General features: G+C 42.1%; 1 protein-coding gene across 2 annotated transcripts in view; it reads right to left on the bottom strand.

Moving 5' to 3' along the window:
- Positions 1–660: 660 nt before the first annotated feature.
- Positions 661–13341, bottom strand: part of RNF144B (ring finger protein 144B) — a 90915-nt gene continuing 78234 nt past the window's right edge. For both annotated transcript variants that reach the window (XM_063160051.1, XM_063160042.1), the window contains 4 exons: positions 10638–10842; positions 9339–9483; positions 7543–7632; positions 661–7345 (listed from right to left, as the gene is read on the bottom strand). In XM_063160051.1, coding sequence (XP_063016121.1) covers positions 7205–7345; positions 7543–7632; positions 9339–9483; positions 10638–10842 — 581 coding nt within the window. In that variant the 3' untranslated portion in view covers positions 661–7204. The remainder of the gene's footprint in view (positions 7346–7542; positions 7633–9338; positions 9484–10637; positions 10843–13341) is intronic.

Consider the following 13341-nt stretch of genomic DNA (forward strand, 5'->3'; position numbering starts at 1 on the left):
TATTCTCAAAAGTATCAAGACCTTTCAGATAATGTATTGAGGTGAAAAGCCCCACAGATGACACACGGGGTTTTCAAGGATGTGTCAGCCAGCTGGAAAATCCTGCCTTCAGATGCTGAGTAATTGTAGCTAAGCTAGAAATATTTAACAGTAAACATCGCCTTCGTGGGTGATGCTCAGAAGCACAGCTGTGATTGTCTCTCATAAGCACTGCAGGATGCAGTGGGAGTGTGAGGAAACGCATAAAGGAGCATGGATGTCTGAAAGTGCCCAGCAGGAAGTAGCCTTCCATCGGGTCCTTTGGGAACTCGGAGCAGGAGGCCCCGTTCTGCTGCAAGGACAGGCAGGGCTGAGGGAGCAAGTGAAGAGAAAGGGGGCTCTGAAGCAGCAGGCTTTCCTCTGTGCAGCCTGCCACAAATCCCACAACAACTTCCTGGGGTATCCCCAGCTCCTGGCAGCTCCCAAGCCAGAGTCTCCACCAGACTTTGCAGGGGAGCAGATCTTCAGTAATCCTGCACCCCACCTATGGAGAGCAAGCACCACCACTGGCTGCACGCCCTGCAGCAGCTCCCAGGGCTAATCCAGAGCCTGCCCCACGCTCTTTAAAAGGATTTTAATGTCAATTATTCTGAGAAAGTAAATAACAGTCCAGACTCTTGATTCAAGCTTTTTTAACCTTCTTTTATCCTCAAAATTTCCATTAAGCACATCTGATGTATTCAAATTCTTTCCATAAATTTTCTGTTATCTTTTTAAAGGCAGTTGAAGATTACAACAAAATGAGACGATGTCTTTACACTGATTTTTTAATGTTGCACATACCGCATTTTATAACATCAGAAGAAAAAAAACCCCAAAGTAAACCTTAAGGACAGAAAATAAATATAATTTTTATGAATATATGCAGAGAGAGTGCAAAAAACTGCATCTGTAAAACATTTAAATGCTGAATTATACCACAAAAAAAATTTACAAAAGCACTTATTTCTTTATACATATCAGCTTTCTTCTTATAAACACAAAAATATTTTAACAAATCTTACAAAGATCAAACCCTTTTGCCCTTCACCAGAAGAAAAGTGGTGAAGAAAGTGTATTACCCGGAGGAAAAGAAAAAAACCCAAAAAATAACAGATAAACAGAAGGTAAAATCTGCGAGGGGCAGGACAGGGGTCTGTGGCTGCTGCTGGTTCACACCACACACACAAACACATCCAGTGTCAGACTCAGACACTTCCATGCACACACATTTTAAACACAGGCTTTTTTCAGAAATGAGCAATGCTGGGGTAGTCAAAAGAGGTCTCACACAGCGACCCTTGGTGCCTGTGATGACAATACCAGTTCTGCTTTTCTTCATTCCCAAGCCTTGCTCATTAGGGAAAAGCCAATGATCAGACCAGCTGAGCTCCAAATATCTCATGTGAACTGGAGCTTCTGTGAAACTGGACCAGACCAGCAGCGAGAGACTTGGAGAATGAATGGATTTGCTCTGGGTTCTGGGGTGTTTTGAAGGTGGGCAGGTAGCTATGGAAAGGGCAAGCTTGAGACAGGGCCGCTGGTGAAGATCTGGGACACACTCGAACATGGTGAGACAGCCCAGCACAACAGGTGCCATAGAGCTGGTGACACCCAAAGCCTCACCTGGCCGAGTCCCTTGTGCACCACATCCACCCTGGGCCCCGGGAAGCCGTAAAGCTCAGGCACCTTCTGGAAATTTAAGCAACTCACTGCACACGTGCTGCAGCTTCGTACATTCAATCTGTCTGGGATCTCCTGGCATGTGGCCACCAGAAGCTGCAGCTTCTGTCTGGACATCCAGAAGGCATCAGCAAATTACTGACATCCTTAATTTTCATCCAAGAAAAGATAAAGTTTCTGGGGAAGAAGGGAGAAGAATGAGGCTGTGTCCTTGAAAGAGCTGGTGGACCTTGTCAATCAGTATCATCTTTTACAGCTCAGATTGTGATGGTCAATAAAACTCATTGCTAGGAAATCACCTTCCCTAACAATAGAGATTTGCTCGACTCAAAGAACTAACCTGAAGGATCATAAGAAAACCCTCTGATATAACTACAAAACAGTAGGAAACATTTACTGTGGACTGCACCATATCACAGAAATTTACTTTGCAGGTGCACCATGACCTTCTCTACCGGAAGCAGAAAAGCCTTCCAGTATGAATACAATTAAAATAAATATCATATGATAAAGGCAAAGATACTTCATCCTTAGTATTTTATAATTACTAATTATAAATTATATTTGCATTGCATAAATTATAATAATAAATTATAAAACCACATTGGTTATGAGAAACTTGACTGTCGTGACACAAGACAGACCTTTGGGCTTTGTATTCAGCAACATCATTCAGCTCTCACTTCATTACTTTGCTAACCAGAGTACAAATTAAAATGAGACTGAAGTTCTCCAGAGTCTTAGCAGTAAGTTAACCTTCCAGAAGGCTGCAAGAACCAACTCTTGCTGTTCCAGGAAAGGTAAATTTTCACATCTTTATTTCGAGCCATGTAAATTATGATCTCATCCTACACACTCATGTGTGAGAGATGTCTGACAACTATTTTATAACTAGCACACTCTGTTCAACTGCCTCAGCATATTTATAAGATTATCTTCCTGGGTAAGTGTACCCTCGAAAGCCTCCAGAGAGCTTGAATTCTTAAATTATGAATCTATACATGATAAGTATTTTTTATTTATATAAGAAAAATATGTATACAGGGTATAGGGGGTTTTGGCTTTTTTTCCCCCCAGCACATTTCCAAAGAAGTCTGCTTAACAACAGAAGCATCTCCTCTGTGAAGCTCAAAAGCTGCATGGCTCCCTTATCTATTAGCTCTAACAAAGCAGCCCTTATTTAGGTGTTAAAAGAGAACTTCTTAAGTCTCAATAAGTTTTTCTAAACAAGCCAAGTCTGGAATTTCTAACTTTGGTCAGGTAACTCAGCATCAAATTTCTTTTTAAAACCTGGGAGAAAATGGCTGGAAGATTTTTATCCTCATACAAAGAAATCTACTAGCTTTGCTCTAAGACTCTTTGACCTGAAATACAGGATGAAAAATAAGATCACAAAAGGAATTAGTTTGAGAAAGAATGACTGGGAGAAGGAGATTACAGTGCAAAACAGATTTCAAATTTTTAAAGCAGCAGGCACTACAGTACAACCATCCATTGTGGTACCAAAAAATGGAGTTGCCAAAAATTGATTTTATTGTCCCATTGTGGAAATGCAGTTGTACCTGCCCACTTGTATTTATTTCTTCATGCAAATATGGAGGCAATATCCAGTTTCTCTTAGTTCATTCAAGTAAACTTTGTGTACATTTTAAACATGTCTTTGGACTTCATGCTGTGTAACTGGACAGACAACAAGATGTGGCATTTAGCATCATTAAAGCATGGAGAAACATTCATTATTGTTACCCCTTGTGCCCTTCTTTGGGGGAAGCAACCCCATGCACCAAAAATAAACCGTCACTTACTGAAGAGCACCCACTACAGCTCTGGAATAAATATTGCAGAGATGCACTTGTGCTGTAGCATGACAAGTGTCTTCTTTTTACTAAGAGATGGATTTGGGAGCAGGTATCATCATGCTCATTTTAATACAAGGACATGAAGTGCTGAATGGGATCTTCAGCTGTATTGGACACAGATCCAGTGACTGATGGGAAATGGTGTGATATGTGTCCATGGAGATTTGTGGCCAGATGCAGTACAAATCCAGATTTCTAGCACTGGTCTCTTAAGTTTAGGAGCTGACCTTTAAACACCTAGGGCCCAATTTTCATAAGGTCTGAATGCCCCTGGTTCAGAAGGAATGGAGTACTTTCCACTTCTGTTCTCCAAGAGAGACATCTGCGAATGCTCTCAGTGTAACATTAAAGGCCCAAAACCCCCAAGGTGTCTCTCAGTGGTCAAAGGGCCAAGGACAAACTGGTGATGAGTCCAGGGTGGGCAATTGCTCCTGTGGGGTACCTGCACTGCCACAGCCCTGGGCTCTCCCCTGGCTGCCATCCCCACACCAGCCACCTGCTACAAGTGCAAGAAGAGAGATGGGAAGAGCAGTGAAGCCTGGTAGTTGGTGATGTGCACCAACTACATCGCGCAGAGGGAGCTCAGGAGAGTGGATTTACAGATACCTCGATTAAAAAGAGTTAGATGTAGTCAGTCCTCTTTTTTAGTTCTCCCTAATTATTACTAGTATTATTTGCCATGCTTTCAATAAATCTTTTATAAAGTGACTTTAATGTTTCCTACAAAATTGAAAAACAAACCAAAGCAACACAAAAGCAAAAGCCAACACTGTAAAAAGATTCCTGCTAAAATGTTTCTGTGGAAACTCTGTGAGCATAGCCAGTTGGTGCAAAATAGCTGCCTTCTGGAAAACAAAGCATCAGGGCTTTCCTGCTCCCAGCACTTCAGCATAGGTAATGCTTGACTCAGCCAGGCCAGGGTCCACTTAATGCACATGCTCAAGTATTCCCATGCAATGAAAAGCCAGGATACATGGGCCACTGGACACAGCCTTTTTAAAAAAATCAATGTTGTAAAACTTTTAAGCTCTTAAGATATCCAGAGCTTTTCTTGGTCCATTTGTTGCACCTACACAGCCAAAGGAAGGGGTGCCGGTAGCTTGTGTTCTCCTTATCCAGGTTTTGTGTAAAGACCTCCAGCAAAAGCTTGGGCTACCAATCCACATCTAGATTTCTTAGATGCCTGGACTGGCACTGAGACTGCCAGGCTGTGTTAACTCCTGCATGGTTAATTTATATGAGTTTTGGTGTGCCCACCAGGCACTTAAAACTGCCTTCAGCGGCCCTTCTTTAGCAGAGGGAGAACCTGACAGTTTTGTTAACACAATAGTGCTAATGAAAAAAAAGATTTGCCACCCTCATTCCAATAGGCATTTTAGCAAAACCAGGCCAACAGAAGGAGGGAGAGGAAAAGGAAAGAAACCAGACTACCAAAGGGTCATGGGTAAGATCACAAAACATGAAAAACACTCAAATTTCAACATGCAAAGGATATTGGTACATTGCAATGCTGGTTATGGTTAAAGAGACTGTACAGCTCCTACGTCTTTGTCCTTGAGGCTCTGTTAAAGTAAGACTTGCAACTTCAAGTTCATAAATGAAATGGAAATGACAGTAGTGCCATAAAAACGTAGGTAGAAAAATAGTGCAAAGCCAAGGGCTGGACACTTTAATCTGTCACGAGTACCCCAGAGCACTACCATTAGTGCTCTTCAAGAAAACACATACAGAAAACATTCTTTATTTATTATAAATGGCAGTTGCCTGCATTGCACTCTGTATTTAGAATGTACTGTCTACCATTCTGCTTCCCTTCAAAGCTGAGGATGAAGAATAAATACAGCCTTTCACACTGGCGAGCACTGCCTGCCCTCCAGCCACGACTGGTAGCAAAGTCAGACAGTATTTATAAAAGAAATCAATTAAAAAGTAAAACAGACAGTATCATTTAAGGCCTCTGTCCTTGCTAGTCTGCTCAACAGACTACACTTTCTCAAAAGAAGAAAACCTGCCACTTTTGTTACAGTAACCAGAGAGCAAAGTTAAACAGAAAAAAGGTCACATTTACAGCTGCCAAGAAGGCAAAGTTCCTGAGGCTCGGCCAAGCAGCACACACACACAGGCAGCACTCGCAGCACTCCCAGCTGAGCTCCGACAGGGGCAGCCGGGCCCAGCGCCAGCCCGACACCGCGCTCGGGCCCAGCATCTCCTTCAAAGCCTGCAGCCCTTGCAGAAAGGGGTTTGGAATTACAACCAATTGTACAGTGCAAACTTGAATCTGCTCCCACAGATATAGAATGCACAGACGGGAGTCCAGAACAAAAGCGCCACCGGCCCCGGTTGTGAGGAGCACCATCCATTAAGGAAATAAACTCCAGGGAGCAGAGTCTGATCTCAGCTACTCCTGACTGAAGAGCTGCAGTAATTCCAGCTCTTCAGTGAGCTTTCAGTGAACTTACACAGGTGTAACTGATACCAGGGCTTGAACTGGTTTGGCAGTGATGCACCAAATTAAAGTGAAGCACTTATTAACTGACAGCCTTCCAGATTTAAATTAACTAAAAAATATCACTAACAGAGTTTGTTAACCTTGAGCAGGACAAGAAAAATACCTACCAATGGACAGAGGTCACATTTACACAGCATTTCTCAAGTATTCACTTCAGCAGGTCCATAAGGTTTTGAAGGAGGGCTTGGCTTAGCCTGGTTTCAATAACTTTTTATCAGGGTTCTTGCTGCCACCCCATGTAAACTGTTGAAAAAAATATACTGACTGCCCATATGTACTTAGTATATCTGTGCCCATGCTGCCACTCTGCACAAACCCAACCAGGATTCCAACGCTCTGCACAAAGTGGGAACTGTATCACAGTTTTTCTTACGATATTACCTTCACTGTGAGTTTTCTACACCCATGGTACTGACAAAAGGCATGCCCAATGGTAGGGAAATATGTATATTCCTAATATTTCATGGTAGATATGTCATGTTAATGTGAAAAAAATAGCAGCTTTCTCAAGGTCTAGTCTCTCAAAAGAGAGCCCTATCTTAGAAACAGTTTTGTTGGTTTTTTACTTCTGTAGTTGAGATCAATGGCAAAAATCAAACTGATTTCAATGCTGAAAGAAATGCCATGGCAGCCAATTGACAGGAAACTACCAAACGTATTTTCTTAATGGTTTGTTACATTTAACTGTACACAAGCTATCAGACAGAAGAACCTAATCAGGCTTTTCCCTCTCCCTCTTTCACTAAAGACCCAAAACTTTCTGAGAAATCTGAGTGTCACCAAGAACCAACAGCAAGCACGACAGTAATGACTGAATCTGCAAAGAAGAGTAATGCAGCAGGATCAAGTCATGTGCAGCTGATGGAAAATGGGAATGTTCTATCAGTCTTGAATAGGGTATAAAGTACTGAATGGTGTCCTGTTTTCCTCCTCAGGAAGCAAAAACCTACACTGCATGTACTGCACAATAATCTGGACTTGTTAGTGATAGAGTAGCCTGTAAAGAGTAGGCACTTATCCCAAGAACTGGCAAAAAAAGGGAGCATTATTTGGTAGGTATGGCACCAAAACACAACCATTGTGCTTCCTCACATACGTATGCTGTACAGATGGAGACTCAAAAAGACACAGCATTTTAGGTTGTTGGCAGGCTGGGTTTTTTCTTTTTGCTCCGGCAAGATTTGCAAATGCAACAGATGATGCATGGAGATGCCACAAGCAGCAAGGGGGAGGTCACCAACGCTATGATACCTAGTCCAACGAGGATCCCCACAACCTGAAAGACAGGGTGGTGAAAAATACATATTTAGATAGTATGGAAAATAAAATATGCATGTGCATGCATAAACATAGCATAGGTCACCAAAAAAAAGATGAAAATATGAAAATAATCATCTTGGGTCTTCTCTGAAGGCTAAAATCTCTTTGCTTCATGCATGCATGAGAGCTCTGCCCAGCTGGTTAGGAACACACCTGTGTTCTGTTCCACATCACTGAAGCCCGTGAGTGGCCCAGCTTGTTCCTGCAAGGGCCTCTGTCGTAATGCCGTAAGAAAATATCATTCTGAAAAACAAAAGGAGAAGCTGTAAGAGCAGGTTAGAGAACTGCAGGGAGAAGTTCAAGACCAGAGTGGAAACACAACCTTCCTGGCACTGCTTTGAAATTGCCAGCTGCCAGCAGACAAGTTCACCTGTCTTCCAAATCATTACCTAGAGTAACTTGCAATTTCAGAAATTGACGTATGTTTGGCACCTGAGCTATCATACAGCATCTTTCCTCCTCCACTTTTAAAAAGTGCATGAGTTCCACCTAATTGCACAAGTACCTAGGCTATAATTTGGTGATGATAAAGGGAACTGAAAACAACAGGCATTTCTGAAACCTAGCAATGTGAGGGATCGTCCTCCTGAAGTATTTTACCTTCTGTACTCCTGCTGTACCTACTTCACAGTAATTCTCTTCTTAGACTCAACAGGAAAATATAAAAAGTACAAAAATCCTGTTGAATTTCTCTTTTACCATTAATACTCATTAAACTACTCATTCTTTTCTTCAGAAGGTGACTCATGCCCTGCATTACCCTCCCTAAACCACTGTGCTGTAACCTGATGCTGCCTCCCCTTTCATTTTTCAGCTCTGCTCTCTGGCTTTGCAGGTACTACCTTCATCTACGCCTAAAGCTCCTGTAACCCCTACACATTCAGAAAAACTACATTTGAATCACACAACTACAGTTTCCTTCTCTCTTTCTCCCTTTGAACTGGCAAAAACTCGATAAGGACATGTCTGTGGAGTCTGCAAGAATATGACACTCCTCAGGTTCAGCACAGTGTTAAGCAATCACCGTGTACTGCATGTACTCTGAGGCAAGCCCTAAGACTCATGTTGAAAAAGCACGTTCGCCCACACAGGAAGGGGACATAACACTAAGAGAAATCTGTTTAGTGTGCTGAGTAAAGGATGAAGACTGAGGAAGTCTCATTGTTTGCTGGCTGTGGAGTACAAAAAAGACAAGAAAAGCTACGCAGCACCTAACATTTTAGTTCAAGTGCTGGTAAAGTCCTTTTCATGCTCCCACAGCTCTTACTGATGACTGTGCCAAAAGGGCAAGCTGCCATATATACAAGTGCATTACTTCCAAGACTCTTCATGCTGCTAGGATACTTGAAGTCCACACAAGTTGAGACTGGTTTGTAACCTTTGAGAAGTAACTAGCAACATGCACTTCACAATCTGTGTTCACGATCCAACATTTTTATCCTCAAGCCTAATAGCCAATCGTTCTCTTCAGCAAACATGGCACTAAAGATGGACTGGTAAAGGAGACCTGGTGCTCCCTAGCCACCATACCATGGAACAACCCCCTTCACCCAGCACCATACCATTTTTAGACAGTGTCCTTTGCTGTTGAAACAGGTGGAAGACATCTATTTCCCTCACTCTCAACCAAACTGTTTTTAGGAAGAGCGAATCCAAGCAAGGTATTGCTGGAACAAACCTCCAGAAAGCAATGTGTTAGTCCCATCTCCCTCATAGAACTAACATGGGACCCATAGACATGGCCATAACCCTTTATGGAAGAAATAAAAAACTATATTGATATAATTAAAAGGATTGGGTGAAAGAAAAGAAAACAACTGAGTCAGAAGCTGAATTGAGCCAAGAAATTTGCTAGGACAGCAATGAACAAACAAAAAGCTTGCGCAGGGCCTCGGACTAACCCTTAACACCATTATTCGTTATCCTGGTGTTTTTTCTGCAGCACTTACATCCAAGTTCTGTAGACAATACCAGCAAAATGTGTGCTTGCAGTTCTTGCACATCATCTGAGCACAGCCCTCGTTTCGCTCAATATAAATTCGACAAACCGGGCACTGCTTAATTGGTGCCTCTGTCTCTGCTCCAATAAGGAATCTAGAAAAGTAAGGAAACATTAAAGTGAGATGTGAACATATTGGTCGGTATTCAGGTCCACTGCCTGATGTGTATCGTGCTTATCTTTCAGAGCATAAAATGTTGTCCTAAGTGTCCTCAGTGTGTGAAGCTTCCTATATTCAGTACAATACATTGAAACACACTCGCTACTAGGTGTAAGACTATTAACGTCACACAAAAGTGAAAATCCCTTGCCTTGTTCCTTTATGCTGTATAAAAGTAACACTCACTACACTCACAATTAATCACCTATAGCATTAAAACTTAGCATTTTGTTACAGAGACCTTACACAATTCATTTAACAGGACTGGATTATGCAACTCATAATCCTTGTCTGAATCCTCCCTGTCTAAATAAAATAGGCTTAAACCCTACCACAGCCAGAGATCACACCTAGAGAAGAAAAATCACAGCAAGAGCTTTTTGGCAACACCTATTCCATGGAGTTTCTAGCAAGCAGAATGCTCTAGGTTCTAAGTTTTTCATTTATTGAAAAAAAATTATAGAAAACTTTGAAAACATGACTCAATATAACCTGATTCTGAAAACAAAGATGGATAGCCAAAGACATGACATAGCTTAAACACAAAAGCCTCTCTTCTATAGATAATGGCTTTTACAACCTGATCTGCAGGTTGTTTGCAGTTAAGGAAAATGAGCATAAATAAAGCTTCTCACTCCAAGTGAAATTTACACTGTGTAGGAGTTAAGGTTTTTCTATGCAAAGATTCTGTAAATATTAAGCAGGGGTGATTTCTTAACCACAGTATAAGCAAAATTTGGATCCTGCAATATTGGTATATTGGATTTTTGGTATGGGCACAGGTCGTAATTCTAGCATGTGAACAAAGCCTTTAGGCAGATTTAAAGTCCTGGAGGGCTTCACCTTTTAGAAGTGTCAGTTGCAACCCAAGCTTGATAAGTACACAAATAATACTAAGTATGTGAAAATAAAATTTAGCATTTAAAGTAATATTTAGACTGGAATTGTGTTTAGGAAACACCAGGAGAGTTGGACAGTCTCCAAGCTGAAGCTGTGGACCTAGAAGGAAGCTGCCCCATGAACGCAACGTGAGGCCCTGTGATGAAAAGAACCAAAAGATGGCACAGCCATCGTGGATTCCCATCTTACCCCTGCTCAGTGGGTACTGGGGTCATTTGGTTTTCCTGGCACAGGTGCTGCCCGTGCCATGGCTCCTTGCAGGAGGAGCAGAAGGTCAGGCGGCAGGCGGGGCACTCCACTGGCACCGGCGCTCCCGACTCGCTCAGTGCAATGTGGCACACGGTTTGGCAGTCGGCTGTGGGGCACCATGTTCTCTGGGGGTCCAAATGGACTTCTGAAATGCAACAGAGAGAGAAATAAAACTCTTTATGCAGTCCTCTTCTTGTCCCAGTGACATGTGTCTAGGTACACAGCACCCAATTCTGCACAAGGGTGTGGAAGCCAAAGCGCTCCACACCCACACCCACGGGCATTTGGGCCTGCTCTTCTTCAGGCAGGTCTGCATTTGTCCTCTGCTAAGCAGTTGCGCTGAAAGCATTGCGACAATAGAAATACACTACACAGAATGTGTTCCTTGCCTTTTTATAGCAAGGTTCAAAATATGAACCTAGCTGCTGCTGGCTGAGAAGCAAGTGTCTTTTGTAGCACTAGGCCACTCCATGTCTTGGACATGTGCAAGCCATGCAGTAACTTCCATGTAAACAGCAGAAGGACTGTAATTAAATTAATGTCAAGTCACTTTCCATGCCTTATGTACTATCCTTTATCTATAAATTGCAGTTAATATTCACTGCATCATATCATTACTATTTGTCCGGTATCAGATTATCACAGGAGTCAAGATTCAGGGTGTAGACACTGAGTTACAGTCATCACACTACATGGCAGAGAATGAAAAATGTTGATCCTCTCTCTCACTTCCCAATCTTTATTCAAGGACTTTGCAACAAAAACCCAGCTGGGACACATTCACTGTTGGTCATTTGCTACTCAATTCCATGAAGCGCATGAACACTCACACCCTGCAGAGCCTCCCCAGAAAAGGGCTGTCAGGGGCTACCTTGCCCTTCCTCCTTCCCTGGTTGCTCTCTGGGACCACCACTGAAAATAAATGGAGGAGATGTCTTCAAAGTCAATGGAAATCCTGACTGTGAGATGGCAAAAGGCATTACAAGGTACCTCCAGCAGATAAAATTAGTTGTCCCACTTGAAACAAAAAGCTGCACAAGGACATCATATACGAGTTCTCCAGCAAATTTTGCTGAAAGCACATATGGACACACAGGTACACACTACTCTGACTTTGGGTAACTTCTGAGTCTGTGTCAGAGAGCTCCAACATATGTAGAGAATTTCTATTTCCATGCAAAGGTTGTCACCTATAATTTAGGCAGGACAGCAAAACACCTGTGCCATCTACCTTCAGCCATTTCATGGATCTAGTTGCATTCTTTTCTCTTACTGTCTTGCACACACTTTGTTTGCCTCCCAAAACAAACATTTTGCTTTCTATTGAATGAAAGCAAAAACAAATTAGATCTCGGCTTCATTAGTAGGGAGAAGAGAGCCACAGCAAATCAAGCAACTTTTCATATTTACATACTTTTAAAAAGTAATGTCCTGACTGAGAAATTTTTATTTCTCTAGGTTCCTTTGGTGTCTCTTAAAAGAAACCCTGAATTGGTTAAGACTATGGCCTAGTACTTGCTATTGCATTTAATCCTTCACACAATAGATTCTGCATGTTTTCTGTTGAAAATTCAACTTTGTAAACCTAAATTCCCCTATCCTGTGTTTGGGTGAAAGACAGAATGTCTGGTTCTGACATCATTGGGAGGAGGAGAATTGGGTTGTAAACCTGTTTTTTACAAATTTGTTGCAGCAAGATGTAATGCAACAGATGAAAGTCCCTCCTCTCCCACTTCCTCCATCTTACAAAGAACCTACAGATGCTGTTTTGCAATCCACGCTGTCTCATACTGTTTGGTTTGCCATGGAGCACAAGCGAAACCAGTAACAGCTAAAAAGGCACAGCCAAAAAAGGGAAAGAGGCTATCAGCCTGCTCTGGCAAGTTGCTCCATCTCTTGGTTAGGGCCATTTCTCTCCTGAGCTTTTCCCCTGCTACCCTGCAGCCAGTTCAGCCACAGCTCCCTCAACTCTCAGGAGGAAAGCCTTCCCAAACAGTGCCAGTTTTGGGCAGGGATCTGGCCAGTTTTCATAAAACATCCAAGCAAGCAGGTGAGATGTAGGTGGCAGACAGGAGGAATGCAGCACCCTGAAGAAAATAATTTCTGGCTCAGAAGGATAGGACTGAAAGGATAAGACTGTGTTTCACAGAAATCTCCATTTAAAACAGACTACTTTTGAGTCAGGCATAAAATGGAGATTCTCCTCATCTACCCCTCAGCCTACTGGCAAATATTATGCATGTGCCCTAACCACTTACCATTCCTCTATTTCTTTACTTCTGTTGACTACATCAACACCATCCTTATAGACATAGAACAATTCCTGTTTGTCTAATAAATATGCTTCACAGAAACTCTGTGGCTTAGCCCTGACTGGATGCAGAGAAGTTACAGATATGCAAAAAAATCTTGTTTTTAAAAACACATTTGCATTCTAAGAACACAAACCCCACAAGAGAATAGCTTATTATCAGTGCATCTATTATTAAATTTAACAATTGTCTGTAGATACACCATTCTATACCAATTACTTCTCACTATGTTTCCACACAATATTATTGGCCCATTAAAAAAAGAAAGCAATGAAAATGAGAAGATATATATTCTATTAACATAGCTAGCACAGATTGGGGATGAGGGAAAC

The sequence above is a fragment of the Melospiza melodia genome, chromosome 1 (genome assembly GCF_035770615.1).
Source record: "Melospiza melodia melodia isolate bMelMel2 chromosome 1, bMelMel2.pri, whole genome shotgun sequence".
In the NCBI taxonomy this organism is placed as follows: domain Eukaryota; kingdom Metazoa; phylum Chordata; class Aves; order Passeriformes; family Passerellidae; genus Melospiza; species Melospiza melodia.